The sequence below is a fragment of the Rhododendron vialii genome, chromosome 12a (assembly GCF_030253575.1).
Source record: "Rhododendron vialii isolate Sample 1 chromosome 12a, ASM3025357v1".
NCBI lineage: Eukaryota > Viridiplantae > Streptophyta > Magnoliopsida > Ericales > Ericaceae > Rhododendron > Rhododendron vialii.
In genome coordinates, this window is record NC_080568.1 from 5,104,078 (window position 1) to 5,121,202 (window position 17,125).

The 17,125-nt window shown below is 36.4% G+C and overlaps 1 protein-coding gene across 1 annotated transcript; it reads left to right on the plus strand.

Moving 5' to 3' along the window:
- Positions 1 to 8,512: 8,512 nt before the first annotated feature.
- LOC131310219 (high affinity nitrate transporter 2.5) lies at positions 8,513 to 16,363 on the plus strand. Its single transcript, XM_058337126.1, has 4 exons — positions 8,513 to 9,103; positions 12,099 to 12,480; positions 13,624 to 13,974; positions 15,797 to 16,363. Exons 1-4 carry the CDS (start codon positions 8,659 to 8,661, stop codon positions 16,167 to 16,169), a joined length of 1,551 nt encoding a protein of 516 aa, XP_058193109.1. The 5' UTR covers positions 8,513 to 8,658; the 3' UTR covers positions 16,170 to 16,363.
- The last annotated feature ends 762 nt before the right edge of the window (positions 16,364 to 17,125 follow it).

Consider the following 17,125-nt stretch of genomic DNA (forward strand, 5'->3'; position numbering starts at 1 on the left):
AATACACATAGCTAAAAATAGACATGAAGCAATTGAAAGGGATGTGCCACTTGACAATTGACATCGAATAGTATTGTCACACTCTTTACCTCCCCAGAAAAAGGAAAAGACAAGCTAGTGCTCTAGCAAGCATATGCCCCACAGAAAATTATTAATCGCTCTGAAGCATCGTCACGTAGTGTTCCAGAGACTTTCTTCAACACGCATTGGTGTGGACTACACCACCAAGATAAGGCCCCAGAGCACCATGTGGCGGTGCTCCAAGAGCACTGAATAATCATTCATGCAGTCATGCCCCACACTACCTCCAAGAGCATCGAATAATTTGAAGCTTGAAAATTACGCGTAATTTCGTAGAGAACTAACTTTAAGGGACAGATGGGTAGGAGTTTTGGAAGAAGAAGTAGTTATTTTTTGGCCGTCTTGTCATTTTATAATCAAAGGACATGTTTGATGTGGTGTACTCTTTTGATGAGTGTCTATGGAAATCTAAAAAACATATCAGTTGTTATCCCGATCAAACTTAAAGTAAACACAAGGACGGACAGGGGGATGGATGAGTCCGGGCAACCGCCCTACACACGTTACATATTTCTAGCTATTAGGCTATAGTAGTTTTCTCTCAAAGGCGTTAAAATTTTGTATTTATTCGCACGCCCAACATTATTTTCAACAATCCAACACCTGCTCAACCAATAACTTTGGTAAAAAATAATATTTTTAGGAACACCTTTTTTTTTTTTAAATCAGCTTTTTAGAAATACTTTGGTCGAGTATATTTACAATAACAGTTTAGGTAATACTTTTACAACTTATGTCGGAGCAATTAATATCACCTCGCGTTACAATTTTTTTCTTCTGTTCACCCACTGAACCTTAAAATTTTCCTCCGTTCTTGCGTGAACATCTTGAATTCACAAGTCTTCCAATTTTTTTTCTCCACCAATCATAGTTAATACAGGACTAACCTCACTATCAGACCGATATATATACGTTGTACATACGTGCAAAGCAAGCAGTTTGTTATAGACCAAATGAGCTAAGCAAGTAGCCGCTGAGAGGTAGCCAGGCCTGCTACTTGGATGGAGACATTAAGGGTCACAAATGCGGGCACGGTAAAGGAGATGTAGATTTTTTTGACTTTTCATGGCCACTCACGCTTTGCCACGTGGCATAATCATATAGTTGAATATTTTCAACCATGAAATCATAAAAGGAAAAATCAATGGCCATCGTGATTTGCAAATATCGCACTTTTCAAATCAGAGAATAATTTATTCATGGCTGAGTCGTGGATCTTACATTTTCAGTCACCGATCAGTGGATACGTCATATAAGTACTTAAGATGTCAAAATTGTTCTCTCAAGAGCCAATAAAAAAAAAAAAGTTCTCTCATCTCCACCTAGCTACCTCTCAACTGCGGCTACCCATTCGGATCTCAACCGACGTCAGTCCCCTCCTTAATTTCATAAAAAGAAAAATCAACGGTTGTCTTGATTTGTGAAAATCGAACGTTTCAAAGAAGAGAATAACTTATTTACGGCTCAGCCGTATGTGATGAATCTCATATTTTCAGCCACCTATAAGTGGATGCAAGCCGGCTAGTTTACTAAACGAGCTAAGCTGAACTGAGCCTTAAAGAGTTGAGCCGAGCCAAACTTGTGAGCTTCTCGGTTTGTTTACAGCCCTGGATGCAACGTCATACAAATACTTGAGATGTCAAAATTGTTCTCTTGTCTCCACCTACCTCTCGATTGCGGCTACCCAGCCATTCGGATCTCAACCGACGTCGTTCCCCTCCTTAATTACCTCATCGACATCCTCACTCTAAATCTACTTACACCAACAAATCCACCATCTCACAACAAAAATAAAACAAATCACAACCACAACCGTTAATTACTAGCTAGCTAGCTTCAATTAATCACGTTGAAGTTCATCAGTTTCAATGGCATAAAGGATTGATGAGGATAAATGGGGTCCTTCGCAAGCCACAATGGGGGCTTTCCTTCCTCGTCGACTTCAGTTTAAAAATTGTCAAAAATAACCAATCGAAATCCAACCCAAAGGAAATCTCGGAATGGGTGGTTAGAGATAGCAGGAGAGCGGGTCCAATCTCATCCGTTTCGAAAATAAAATTACTAGTGTAGTGTATGAGATGATTGCTTCCTACTCTATGTAGACTATCTTCAAAAATAAAATTACTGAATTTATTAGTGAACTAAGACAACTTCGAGAAAATACTTTATATAAAAAAAAACTTATTTAAAACCTATTTAAGCAGATTCGGATCCTCTCCGGTAACTGCCCGAGACACAGACAGGAAAGGATTCCAATCCATAAACTATCAAGGTCAAATGAGAACACACGCGTCACTTTGAATCTCTCTCTCTCTCTCTCTCTCTCTCTCTCTCTCTCTCTGATCCGGCGTCACTTTGAATCTCGAAAAGGAATCCCGAAAATCTAGCTAGCCTCGTTTAATAAGTCAACATATGCCAATTAAGTTCCTTTTGGATTTTTTGGGAGTCAATTATTGGGAACAAGTTGCTTATTTAAGACCAACCACATGCCTTCCAGACCACTTATATGACAATAAAATTCAAACTTCATTAAACACTTCACATCCCAACATCTCCCTTGTTTGAATGGAAATATGCTAAGCCACCTTTCAATTTCGCATTCATTTCAACATGTTATTATTAGACTCATGAAACCCTTTGTAAAAAAAAAACTCATTTAAACGTGGCTCTCGGATTGAAAAGGATGAGTTCTTTTTGGTCACGCTCGAAAAGGATCGTTACCGTTAGTCTCTCCTCTTCCCGTCCAACGTACATACGTAGTATATGGAAAACGACTATAGTCCTGAGACTGCACATAGGGATGGCCATCTAGCTCGCCCGAACTGTTGGTTATCCGTACCAATTGGTGCGATTTTTATTTTGGTTTTGCCAATAACCAAACCCATTAGTTTAGGTACATGTTCTGATTTTGATTTAGTTTTGCCAATGACCGAATCGTATCGTTGTCATCCTTAACTGCACAAATTTTAGTCAAGATGCACATAAATTGGTCTTGAAAAAAAAATTTGAGACTTCACAAAATGGCGACAAATAAAGAGGCAAAACCTCTTGGCAAAATATCACCAATCTCTTCCAACCCTCAAATGGGCCACTAGGCCAACTCACAATCCTCTTATCGTATTCATTGGACAAACAAACGGATTTCATCATCAACAACGTCTCTAAGTTTAGAATATTCGTATGCCGATAAGCGAAATATCATTTTACTTATTTTTGTCTTTTCTAAGGATGATCGTGAGACTCAAAGCTCGTAAAGTAATTTGCACCGGTTTGAAATCATAACCGTAAATGTCTATCCACAAACCAAATCATACTATTAAAAAACCAAACCAAATCTTTCGGTTTGCATTGTTTTGGACTGGATTTGCGATTTGACGGATTTTTTGCTCACTCCTAGCCCCATTAGGTTAACCAAATGTGGCACTTAGAAAAGGAATGCCTCTTTAACTACTTGATAAGGCAATTTTGTAAAAATGCCCTTTGAAAAGTGCCCCTTAATCACCATTTTGTTGTAATGACTTTTTTTATTGGGCATTGTAAAGACGAAAAAGTAATTTTAAAAAAATGCTGACGTTTTTTATGATTGACAAAAAAACATTATCAAATAGTTATAACTATACTAAATTAATACTATTAGAAGAATACAACTATTTTATTAATTACTCCCTCCGTCAATTTTAAGTGTCTCGGTTCGTACTTCCAACTTATTAAAAGAATACCATCATTACACCTTTCACATCAACGTTTACCTCCACTTTTCTTACTTACCCTCTATAGAGATATCATTATTACACTATTACTCACTAACTTTTTAAAATGAAATATACTTTTAGGGGCAAAATGGAAAATATACCAACTTTTACCCACTAACTTTACAAAATGGACACTTATTAAGGAACATCCCAAAATGAAATACTGGACTTTAAAAAGGGGATGGATGGAGTATTAAAATTTTGTAATACAATGAATATAAATAGGTAGGAGTTACATCACTATAATTTGAGTACATCTAAACTAGATTGACACATATTCAAGTACCAATCATTTACAATTATTAAAACTATATGGACAAAATAATCATAAAATAAATATAATACTTCTCTGTCTGTAATCATAAACTATGCTTAATAAACTATGGAAAAAGATGTTGCAGTGCAACTTATGAACAAAGATGTTGTAGTACAACTTGACAAGAAGCTAGTTTGTTGGTTTCCCAAAAGCAATTTATTAATCTTTTGGTATATGCAGTGTGTACATCTCTCATTTTGTGATTAATTATTTTAAATCTTCAAAATTTCTTTTGTGCCCATTTTTTTCCGTGCTCATATCCACTGAACTCTCATTCGAGTGCGCAAATTGTTCTTTCTGTACTTCATTGCTAACATATTTATCCGTCTTCAGTAACTTTTCAGCAAGATCACATTCTTTGACACTACAAGAAAATCGGGATCTAACAACGGTCAAAAGCGTCACTACGGAACACCAAAAGCGTCACTACGGAACACCAAAAGCGTCACTAAAGAATATACCATTGGTTCACCAACTGTCGGCCAAACCGTCGTGAGATATCCGTCACTGTAGATGTAACGCCCCGATTTTTGGAAAAGTTCATTTAATAAAATTTTCACATTTATTAAACAGACAGAAACATAAAGTCATTACAAGCCAAATTATCTCTAAATTTGTGTTACACTTATTTAAATAGATAAGGAAGAGGTACTAGGGTAATTTCTACTCCTCTTAAAGTCCGTCTTCTTCTGCATTATTCTGCTCAGCACCGAACTGTTCCAAATTATAAAATGCCCTCTATTCGTCTCTAAACTCTAGCATAAGATGTCAGGGTCACAAAAGTAACACCGTGAACAATTAAGCCCAATACCTAACTCTTACCCCTATATCCCATACACTAACAAAAATAACATATAACAATTTATCAAAAACAAAATTGAGCATCACAAAAATAATCAAAGATGTCGGTGTCTTTCAGAGTTATCGCAACGTTTCGTAAACTGTGTCATCATTCTTCAAGAATCGATTCAACTTTTCATTTTATTTTCTCGAGCACTGGTTCCGCTGACCATCTTTCAGGACCTACCGAGCTCCCAAGTTAAGTTCAGATTTGCCACTCAAAAGCACTGATTCCGCTGACCGTCTCTTTCAGGACCTACCGGGCTCTCAGTCTTTAATCATTTTCCATTTCATAATGCATACATGGCACTAGTTCCGCTAACCATCCTTTCAGGACCTACGGGGCTCCTAGGCCACACATGCACACCCGAGCCATGATTTCGCCGACCATTCTCCCAGGACCTACCGGGTTTCATGGTCACACACACACACTTGAGCCATGATTCCGCTGACCATCTTCAATGGACCTACCGGGTTTTCATGCTCACACAATCATCAACCCTTTTATATTTCATTTGCTCATTTCTTTTCGTATTCCATTTCTCGTTTCTCGTGTTTCGTACACATGCATCATTTCACGCATTCACATTATTCTTTCAAAACTTGCTAAAGTTATGTGGTAAAATAGATTTTCTATTTTCATGCGATTCTAATTTCATTAACATCAAATACTATAACAACACATAATAAAGGACTAGCACCTTGTTGGTAAACACACTTGATATTTTACAACTAAAGTTAATCACGTACATCAGTTGCTTTCAAATTTCTATTGCCTATTTTCTAAGTCATGTTTTTCTTAGTAAAAATCAATAAATGACAGTAAACCAACTGTTCTAGCCACATAATACCATTTCTAAGTTTCCAGATAACTTTTCATTTTTTGTATGCATAACAACCAATTTCTTTATAATTAACAAAGATCATAATTATCATACTCTAACTCCAACATTTTGAATTCCAATCATCCGAACATTTAGCTATGATAACTTAGATTAACATTTTCAATTTTTTCAACAAACTAATATGCTGGTAATTAAAAAAATCTCTAATTTTTTTTTATAGAAACAATACTTTTTAAAATCAAACGAACACGTACCACAACTATATTTAGGGGAGTAGATAAGAGGTTGCTACCGTTCTTCTTGGCGGTAGAACGGCTACGGAGTACGTCGAGTGAAAATGCGAGCAGAGTAACGTCGTTTCGGCTCGACCGAAGAATAAAAAGAAAGTAGTTTTCTTTTTCCGGAACACAAATATTTCTAGAAATTTTGAAAATCGAAATCATATGGTGATTTGAGTGGTGTAGGAAAGGTGGCAAAGTGATGGTGGAATTGAACTAATTTCTTCCTCTTTTTCTTTTTCTAGCCGAAACCTCTCACTCTTTTGCCCTCCAAACTCACACTAATGAAGCATGTGAGAAGTGGATGATTGGTGGTGTGTGTGCGCTTGTGAATAAGAACGGGCATGCCTATTTATACAAGTGAATGAAGAATCTAGATCATATCTAGAAAATCAAATCAAATCTAGATCATAATCTTATATAATCTTATAATATCTAAACATAATCTTATATAATCCTATAAAATGTAACAATATCTAGCAAAATCTATATAATATCTAATATAATCCAATCCAATCTTATCCTAATAATATCTAATAAAATCCAATCAGATCTTAATATATCTCATAAAATCTAGGGATATCTAAGAAAAAAATCTATATCAAATCTCTAGCTCAATCTCCTACAATAAACTCTTTAGATTGATGGAATCACAATCTTATATTGTATATCATATCTAGATTTTTCTAGGATCCTAACTAGATTTTGCATATCCTAGCTAGATTTTTCTAGAATTCCTTAAGATAAAAATTATGACTCTCTCTCTTTATCTATATTTATACACCACGATTATACTTGGATATCAATCTCTCCCACTTGCTAGAATTTGTAAAAAAAATCTAGGTTAGGGTTTGCATGTACATATATATCCATATAGCTTTACATATTTACTCAATAGGATTTTAGTATTTTCTTTTAAATAAAAAAATCGAGTCATTTATTAAAAGAATACTAAATTAACATCTAAATGAAAGAATTTCAATTAAAATATTTAATTTTATTATAAAAATTTAGGGTTGTTACAGTAGAGATATAGCGACGGTTTTGACGAGCGTTGGTACATTTTTTTTTTTTTTTAGTAACGGTTACTTTAGTGACACTTATAACCATTGCTAAAGACAATTTTTATTTTTTTTTGAAAAATCACCATTGTGGGACATAATGGCCATGTGTCCTCCATGTGTTGCTGACGTGGCACCCACATGTCGCCTGCGTGGCGCTGGCATGACACTCGCAATGAAATTTTGAAATTGAATGTCCGATCCATTAAGTTCACCTTAAAAAAGTCAGACAGGTAGAGTTTCGCAAGACAGATCAACTTTTTTCTATCAAAAATAGAAAATAAATTTCTAGGCTTCAAGCAAGTCACATGGTAGTACTCCGTATTCGCCTATGTAAAATGATTGTTTAGATCTTGAAGTTGCATATCTAAGATTTGTGGGTTGATTTTTGGACTTGGTAACATGAGTGTTCATGCATTTTTGGGTAGGGCGTTCAAAAACTTTTGAATATGGTATTCAAGAAGGTCTAAACTAAACTAAAACTAAAAATATTACATGTATTCTAGAAATAAAAAATAAATTTTTTTAGGGTGTTCAGGTGACCACCCTTTGTAAAGCGTGAAGCCGCCATTAGATGCTACTAAAGCGGACATATCTATATACACAGTGATATATGAGGACCAAACGTATATCGGGTGAGACCCACATTCGCCAAACGATTCTCCTCATATTTATGTCCGACCCTGTACGCCCTGCAAGTGTCATTGTTGTATATTTTTATTTGAAAGTATACATGACAATTTAAAATAGACCAATAATTATTTTTCAATGGTCAGAGATGTTCGAGCTAACTTACACGAATCTCAACTAATTCCCTCCATGCTAATCAAAAAAAAAAAAAACTAATCCCCTCCTTGGTCAAATGCATTCACGCTAGAATTAGAAAATTCACCAAAAAAATTACTGTAGTAGTATTTTGTGGCTCCATCCCAACTAATGGTTAGGGCCAGAGCTATGTTGGGACCCGGGGGGGGGGGCGGATCCCCAAACATCCCAGTTTTAAATTTTGTATATACGTGATTTTGAATATTATTGATAATTATTCGTGTATGCCTACTTATAATCTTAATAATTTTGGATTGATTTGATAAAAAATCGATTATTTTACGTTCCCATTTCTCAATTTTTTTCATAAATAAAAAATAAATACGTGATAGTTGATGTAGCCTAAAGACTAATTTCAATGTACAAATGTAATGAATTGAAAAGCCAAAACCTTATGATATAAAAAAATATATATCTACTGAGCCGGTCATCCAAGATTAAAATTCTGGTTCCGCCGCTCCTAATAGTCTAACTGATTTGCCGTTAAATAGAACGCTGTTCTCAGTTTATTTTCCACTTTCGAAAGTCAAGCCCTAAACGGCTAAACATCTTACACGCACTGTGAGAGAGAGAGAGAGAGAGAGAGAGAGAGAGAGAGAGTACTCTGTCTCTCTAAAGACTCTGTTTTCTCTCAATTTCACCAAAACCCTCCCTTGAAAAATGGAGAACTCTCAACCAAACATCCCCCAAAATATGGAGAACTCTCAACCCTCACCCAATCCCGACTCCAAAAAGTTCCCGATTCCCGTAGACTCCGAACACAAGGCCACCGTGTTCCGCCCGTTCTCGGCCGCAGCACCGCACTTGCAGGCGTTCCACCTCGCCTGGTTCTCCTTCTTCTGCTGCTTCGTTTCCTCCTTCGCCGCCCCGCCCCTGCTCCCGGTCATCCGCGACAACCTCAACCTCACCGCGACTGACATCGGCAACGCCGGCATAGCAGCCGTTTCCGGCGCCATGTTCGCCAGGGTAGTCATGGGAACCGCGTGTGACCTCTTCGGACCCCGGCTCGCGTCGGCTTCGCTCATACTTGCTACGGCGCCCGTGGTGTTCTGCACCTCTATGGTTAACTCGGCTGTCTCCTTCCTCCTTGTACGCTTCTTCACGGGTAATATTTTCATACTCCTTCCATCTCTTTTTTAGAATTCAATATTTCATTTGGATTGTCCTTCAATAAGTGTTCATTTTGTAAAATTAATGGGTAAAAATTGATAAATTTTTCATTTTGTCCCTAAAAGTAGATTCCATTTTAAAAAGTTAGTGAGTAAAAATATGATTATGATGTTTTCATAAAAATATAATTATAATGTTTTTATAGAGGGTAAGGAGAGAAAATTGAGGTAAAAATTGATATAAAATGTGTAATGATGATGTTTTTTTAATAAGTTAGAATTACGAAGCAGAACACTTAAAAAGGGACAGAGGGAGTACTAGCGAAAAACTTCACGAAAATATTTTGGACCCAAATGTCTTGACATAGATACGTTCACCCGTAACTAATTTATGCACGTGACAATATCTCCGTGCGTCAAGTGAGGGCAGCATGCTCAAACGATTTCGCACACATCTGTAACTGAATATGTATCATCACTCAAAACATAGCTGCCAAAAAAATTGACACCTAATTTTCGTACGGGTAACGAAATGGTGATATTTTAGGGCAATTGATTTTGGAAGTTGATTTTCATACTCCTCTTTTAATATCCACACTTTCTTTTTTGTTTTAATCCACGTGAATTTACAATATTCTTCTTGAATGTGTGAAAAGTTGAATAAAAGGCAAGATAGTAATTCAAGTGGACAATCCACGTGAATTTACAATATTTTTCTTGAATGTGTGAAAAGTTGAATAAAAAGCAAGATAGTAATTTAAGTGGATAAAAACAAGAAAGGAAATGTGAATTGTAAAAAGAGAAGCGTAAAAATTGATTCTCTTGATTTTCGCTCTTCCTTTTAACCATCTGCAATTTTTTATCATTATTTGTGTAAAATTTAACAATGTCTTTTTCATGGATGAAAAACGGTCAAGTCAGAAGAACGATATTATTGTATTTTCATACGAATAAATATCAAAAAAGAAGAAGAGAGTAATCGATGAAAAAAGTATGAAAAACAGTAACCTAAATAAGTATTATATTTGTTTTATATAATTTTTTTCTGACATCTTAGGAGGTACGGAGTAAGGAGGTACGGAATACTAACCGTAGCTATTTCGATAATCGAAATCGTTCATGAAATATTTAAAGAATAACAACTTAAATTTTTGACCAAATATGCTCAATGACATATGCAAGATTTTATACCAAGATTTTGTCGCGAATACAAATTTTTGTACCTAGATATATAGTACCAAACTTGCAATTTTTGTTACCAGCCACAAAAGTAGTTTATAATGTATACTTTTTCCACTCGTCACTTACTCGGTCGCATATTTCATTTTTTTCAGATCATCAATCAACACATCATGATTCGCCGTGAAAGGAACAGAGTTCTTAACTTCTTAGAGGGTGTTCCACTAATTCTTTTTTTTATAAAAAATTTTTTTCTTCAATTTTCAAACTCAAATATAATAAAAATAAAAAATAATTTTTTAATTTTTTTTGCACCGTATAAAAGATCTCAATGAAATCTATCAAATAAGATCCATATTGGTAGAAAAATTATTTGCGTAAATATATAATTTTTGGGCTTGAAATTTACCTTCCTTTTCAAAAACCCACTTTTTGAAAAAGTGGAACACTCTCCGTATAATTTTCATTTCCAAAGTCAAGCCCTAAACATCTCAAAGTCAAGCCCTAGACATCTTAAATTGAGCAAGTGCTCTTTACAGTTGTTTTTGGTTAATGGTGAATTAAGTATGTAGATTTTGTTAGATATTTGTACCTTTTTCCTTGTGCTTTTCAATACATAATATATGCTTTTGTGGTCCCTATTGTGTATGTGTGTCTAATTGAATACATCTCTCTTGTTTTATGAATCAGTCCCGTTTTCAAAAGACAAATAAGTACTTATTTTTTAAAAATGAAATTTCAAACTTAAAAATCACGTGCTTACGCAAATAATTTTTCTATCAACTTGATTGTCCAGTATAGTGAGATATATGTTACCCTTAGTCGCGGTCCCCCTCTCAACTTGTCTCTCTTACTTCAAACTATGAAATCCCTGAATTTATAAGCTTTTAAGTCCTAAATCAGCTTACCGTAGGTGTTATGCAACCCGAAGTCGAGGATTTTCCACCGCCAAATGGGTCGTCATGATCCAATACACAGCCAAACAGAGAGATTAAATTGCGGGGTGATCTGATGTCATAAATCTTTATGCAAATATGTCCAAAACGATATGATGTGTGGGGTAAAATAAAAATAAAAAATATGATGTATGGGTCACATGCTCCCGTAGCATTTTTGTCATACATATGCAGGGACAGATTCAATGTACGACCGCTGGTCACCCAGCTGACCTTATAATAAATAATAAATAAATGTTAATACTATTATAGAAATGATTGATGGTTGGTAAGTACCCCTGCATGCAAGGGAAAAGGCACAGGTTTGAAACTTGTAGTCTACTTTATTGTTTTATTTTTAATGCTCTAACAGTTCTCTCTCCATAATTTTTGGAAGATTTCTCTTTGCTTCATACTTAGTACTCTAAAAGTTCTTTCCTCCATAATTTCTCAAAGTTTTTCTGCGCAAATATATATACACAATACGTTTTAATGTGTTTGACTTAGTTTCAGAAAAAATTCTTCCTATAACTTAAAACTTATTTACTTTTTTTATATTTAAAAAATCGATTATGTGTAATTATAGCATGCCATATATTTTTCTTTGTGCTCTTAGCAAGTTTATTTTTTTTATTGTTGTTCATTACATGATCTTAATTCAAACTTAACTACATTACTACAAAGGTTTAATTTTACTTGAGTGATTTTATAATTTTCAATTATTGTAAAACATTATCGAGAGCCCATATTTGTAGTAGAAATCTCTAGACAGTCTTGTACTCCGGAGGTGAACCATCTGTGTGAAATTCTTGGATCCGCTACTGCACATATGTCTACACAAAATTTGAACTTGTAAAATAGTTTCCCCTTTGCACAGGCTTCTCTTTGGCCACATTCGTCTCAACCCAATTCTGGATGAGCTCAATGTTCTCCTCCTCGGTAGTCGGCACAGCCAACGGCGTCTCCGGCGGGTGGGGCAACTTAGGCGGCGGCGCCACCCAACTCATCATGCCCCTCGTCTTCGACCTCATCTGCACCACCGGCGCCGTCAAATTCACCGCCTGGCGAATCGCCTTCCTCATCCCCGGCTTGATCCAGACCTTCTCCGCCTTCGCCGTCTTCTTCCTCGGCCAAGACCTCCCCGATGGCAACTTCGCGAATCTGAAGAAAACCGGGGCCAAGGAAAAAGACAAGTTCAAAGACGTATTCTACAACGCCGTCACCAATTACAGAGGATGGGTGTTAGCACTAACTTACGGGTACATTTTCAAATTTAAATTGACCATTGTATAATTTTGACGAAACCATAATAAAAGCATTTCCGTGGATCAAAATTTGAAATGAAATACACACCCAAAGGGGTTCTCTCAGCGGTTCGGGCGGATGTTCTGGCTTTAAGAGTACTTCTTAAGGTTTGAAATTCGATTTCCCACCGGATGAGTACTCTAAAATAAGCGGGATGCCGTTATAAGTGTAGTTGTGCTAGCGAATCTAAAGTATTGGACTGTTCATCCGTTACAAAAAAAAAATTGAAATGAAATATTCCCTCTTTCCATTTTATTTGTCCATTTTATGACTTAACCAGTGGCTCAAATTATTTGTCTATTTTGAAAAATCAAAGAATAATATCCTATAAAAGTACTCTTGTACTCTTCTCTTTTTGTTTTGTTGTTGGGTACTTCAGAAGTTATTTACCCTTCTCTCTTGATTTCATTTGATGTGGGAGTGCAATTTGAATACATGGGCGTTTTTGGAAAATTTGAAGTTTTCAATTATTACTTGTAATTTTAATTATTACTTTTATTTCTCTTTCAATTTATAATCTTATAAAATTTTTCAAAAATTTCTAAAAAATTCATCGAATCACAGCATATATCTTTTCGAATAGTGCCCGTTCCACTTACCTTTTTTGCACGTTTTGTCTTTCTTCAATTTTTTTTTGCGTTTGTTAATTTTACACAAAACTTTTATGGATTATTAATTCGTGTCGACGAGACAAGTTGAAAAAGTAAAAAATTTCTACTTTTACCCAATTATTTTGATAAAATAACAACTTTTAAGCACACACAAAAAAATTGACATTTTTTGTGTGTGTTTAAAAGTGGTTATTTTCAAAAATATATAGGTAAAAGTAAAAAAAATATTTTTCCAATTTGTCTCAACTAATAATTCATAAAAATTTGGCACAAAACTAACGAACGAACGCGAAAAAAAATTAAATAAAGACAAAAATGTACACTTTTTTTAATTTAAAAGTTAAGTGGAACAACCAAGTCTGGTTTTTCAAATTGGACAAAACAAATTGAATCAGAGGAAGCAACAATCACCGATGTAAAGGCGATATTACATATTAACCGAATTTGCGCGATTAGTAACGGGTGCGAAAATTGCGGTCCTTACAGCTACTGCTTCGGAGTCGAATTGACGATAGACAACATAATCGCGCAGTACTTCTACGACCGGTTCAACGTGAATCTTCGCACGGCGGGGATCATCGCGGCGAGCTTCGGGATGTGCAACCTATTCTCGAGGCCCGGTGGGGGGTTTCTGTCGGACGCTGTGGCGAGCAGGTTCGGTATGAGGGGGAGGCTCTGGACATTGTGGGTGGTGCAGAGCTTGGGCGGGCTGTTTTGCGTTCTGCTGGGTCGGGTCGGGTCCTTGAGCGGCTCCGTTGCTGTGATGCTGGTGTTCTCTGTTTTTGTTCAGGCTGCTTGTGGGCTTACTTTTGGGGTTGTTCCCTTCGTCTCCCGAAGGTATGTTTTCTCGAAACCACTTCCCATTTTATTCGCATCTAACCAAACAAATAAAACCGAGCCCTGTTTCGCAATCAGTTCGGATCGACTGCATAAATTTTATTTCCTCATCGAGATCCTGACAGGATTACTTGTTCACTCATATTGGGATTCATATCATAAAGATCTAACAAGGCTTTTACGAGCCGGCTGTAAGTTTGCTAACACACGTGATACAATCCTCGTCATTCATCCGGACTTGAGACGGTCGGTGAAAAAAACAAGACTTGCAGAGTTTTTTTCTATTTTCGTTTCTCCGTGAAAAATTCTTACATTACTCATCCAGAAATGATTTGGACATGTATTTCTTGATGCAAATTCGAACACATATGTGTTTGGAGCCGTCACATGTGTGCATGCCCTGCGGGCATCAAACGGTTCCAAACATGTACTTGAATTTGTGTCCTTATATCAGTGTTAACATTTCTCTTTACTTCTCTATTGTAAATGCTACCGTGTTGCATAATTTTTTTCCGTTTTAATTTCTCTCCTATTTTTCCTTCTTATAGAATTTCAAAATAAGAAATTTGGAACTAAGAGTTGAAAGTAAATATCTGATAGTATAAAATTTTCTCTTGTTTTTTTTTTTTTTAAATTTTAAAAAGAAGCATATTTTATCATGCTACGGAGTACCTTTTATATTGGTCCCTCCTTTAGGAAATTAATGCGCCTTCCACTGGGCTCAAGGTAGAGGTATCGATTATGACCCAAGAGAAAAACTTCTTTGCCGCAATTTCCGTGAAAAATAGTTTACGGATTTCAGATCGCGTACGTCTAAAGTAAATTGAACGGTTCGGATTTTAATGAAATTTTTCCATAGAAAAGTTAAACTTTTCCCCTAACTTTTCTCCGAAAAAGTTTTATTAAAATTTGAACCGTTGATTGCCAAAACAAACGGCTATAATTTGACGTCTCCGCAAATGATTTGTTCACGACCGTGAATAAGTCTTATCTCATGAACCAAACCCATGAAGTCATCAAAATTCAACTTATTACCTGAGTGGTAATGGGTCCTAACATAATTTGACCCATATCAAATGAGTACTTTTGGATTGGATTCACTAAAGTATCACATTTCAATTACTTTTTTCAATACGGATTATTTATTAATTAGGTCTCTAGCACTGGGGGATGAATTCCACATCATGTATATCAAAGAGAAATGCTACACTTACAATATTTTTCTACAACATGTTTACAATATGGTGACGTGGCCAAGGGATCCACTCACTTTACCCAGCCAAAAAACAAAAAAATGAGTGGGTCCCCTGGCCACGTCATCATATTGTAAACATGTTGTAGAAAAATATTGTAAGTGTAGTATTTCTGCATATCAAATTTAACTCTTCCCCAACTTTCACTTGCTTTTGCTCCCCTTCACGGCTTCACCCTGGGTCGCTAAACAAATCAAATTATTTAAGTTTGTGCTAATATTTGTTCGTTAAAAACTTATTCAAGATTGGTTTGTTACATACACAAATCAAATAACAAATCAATCTTGAACACTTTTGGAGGTTCATTAAGGTTTCAAACCAAGCTTGAACAAGCTACTACTCAGCTCGTTCGGCTTATAGTAAATAAAAATTCAAGCTATTCTATATTGGCTCTTATTTGGTTTGATTAAAACTTGTTTGAGATCGGTCCGTCTCCTGCACAAGCTAAGCTAGAACATATTTTTGAAGTACGTTAAGTTTTTAAATTGAGCAAGTTTGATCATCGATCTGCTCAGCTCGTTTGACTCGTTTATCACCCCTCCACTTCACATCTCCCATTCTTCATTCAGGTCTTTGGGCATAATTTCCGGAATGACCGGAGGCGGCGGAAACGTCGGAGCAGTTTTGACGCAAGTGATCTTCTTCAGAGGATCCAGATTCAAAACAGAGACAGGAATAACCCTAATGGGCATCATGATCCTCTGTTGCAGTCTCCCAACAGTCCTGATCAGCTTCCCACAATGGGGCGGCATGTTCTGCGGTCCATCATCGAAAGGAGCCACCGAAGAAGACTACTACATGTCCGAATGGAGTTCGGGAGAGAAAGAGAGAGGGTTCCATCTGGCAAGCTTGAAATTTGCTGATAATAGCAGGAGAGAGAGGGGCAGAAGGGTTCAATCCGCACCCTCCCCGTCTGATGAGACCCCGTCCGAACATGTTTGATTATTCGAATATAAGCCTGTTCGATTCGTCATGATCACCGCACGGAAAAGCATCAACATACACTCCCTTTACGAATTTTTGTGGCTCATCTGATGAGACCCATGCATGCATGTTTGATTATTTCATATAAGCCTCAGTTTGATTATGTAAAGACCCGGTATTTTAATAAATAATAATAATTGTCAAAACGAAAATATTATTTTTCTCGTTTGTTTATTTAATGAGAAAAATTAATTAGATCGTCACACCAATTTTAATTCCGTAATTAAAATTGGTGTGAAGATTTTTCTAGTGTGTGCGTGTGTTGCTCCGGACCCAACCCTTCCCCATTTCTTACAATTTCGGCTGAGTTAAAAGGAAACAAAATCCCTCATCTCCTCCCTATTTTCCTCATCATTTGACAACACAACGTCCTTAGGGTAGTATCCCCCATGCAAAAGTCCAAACCCTTTTTAATATCCTCCTCTCCCATTTCAATCTATTGTTTTTCCTTGCAACTATTTTCACGACCGAGAGAAATCAGCTCCATTTCACTCTATAAACTGCTCTGTTCCAGCCCGAAAACAGCCGATCCTACTCCAAAAACCAGCCGCAAAACCAGTATTGCAGTTCCGACCCGCCACCGAACCTCTCCAAGAACCGTTCGCCGGACGAGAAGCAGTCCGAACTCACCTGTGGAGATGTATTGATTAGAGATTGATTGATGGTGAATTTGTGAATTTTTGGTTTGCGAAACCCTGGGTACGACATGGTGGTGATCGACTGTCAGATATTGGGATGGGTCATAAAGGAGGTATTGTTCTTGTGTCACAACCTGGGCTCGAATGTGCTCGCGTGCACATCCGGTGAAGTTTTATCCGAACTTATGGTAGCGGATGGGATACTCGAGTACATAACTTAGGTATCTTTCATCCAGATCTGAAAAATGTGAGTCAGACAACACTAGTGTCTTGTGT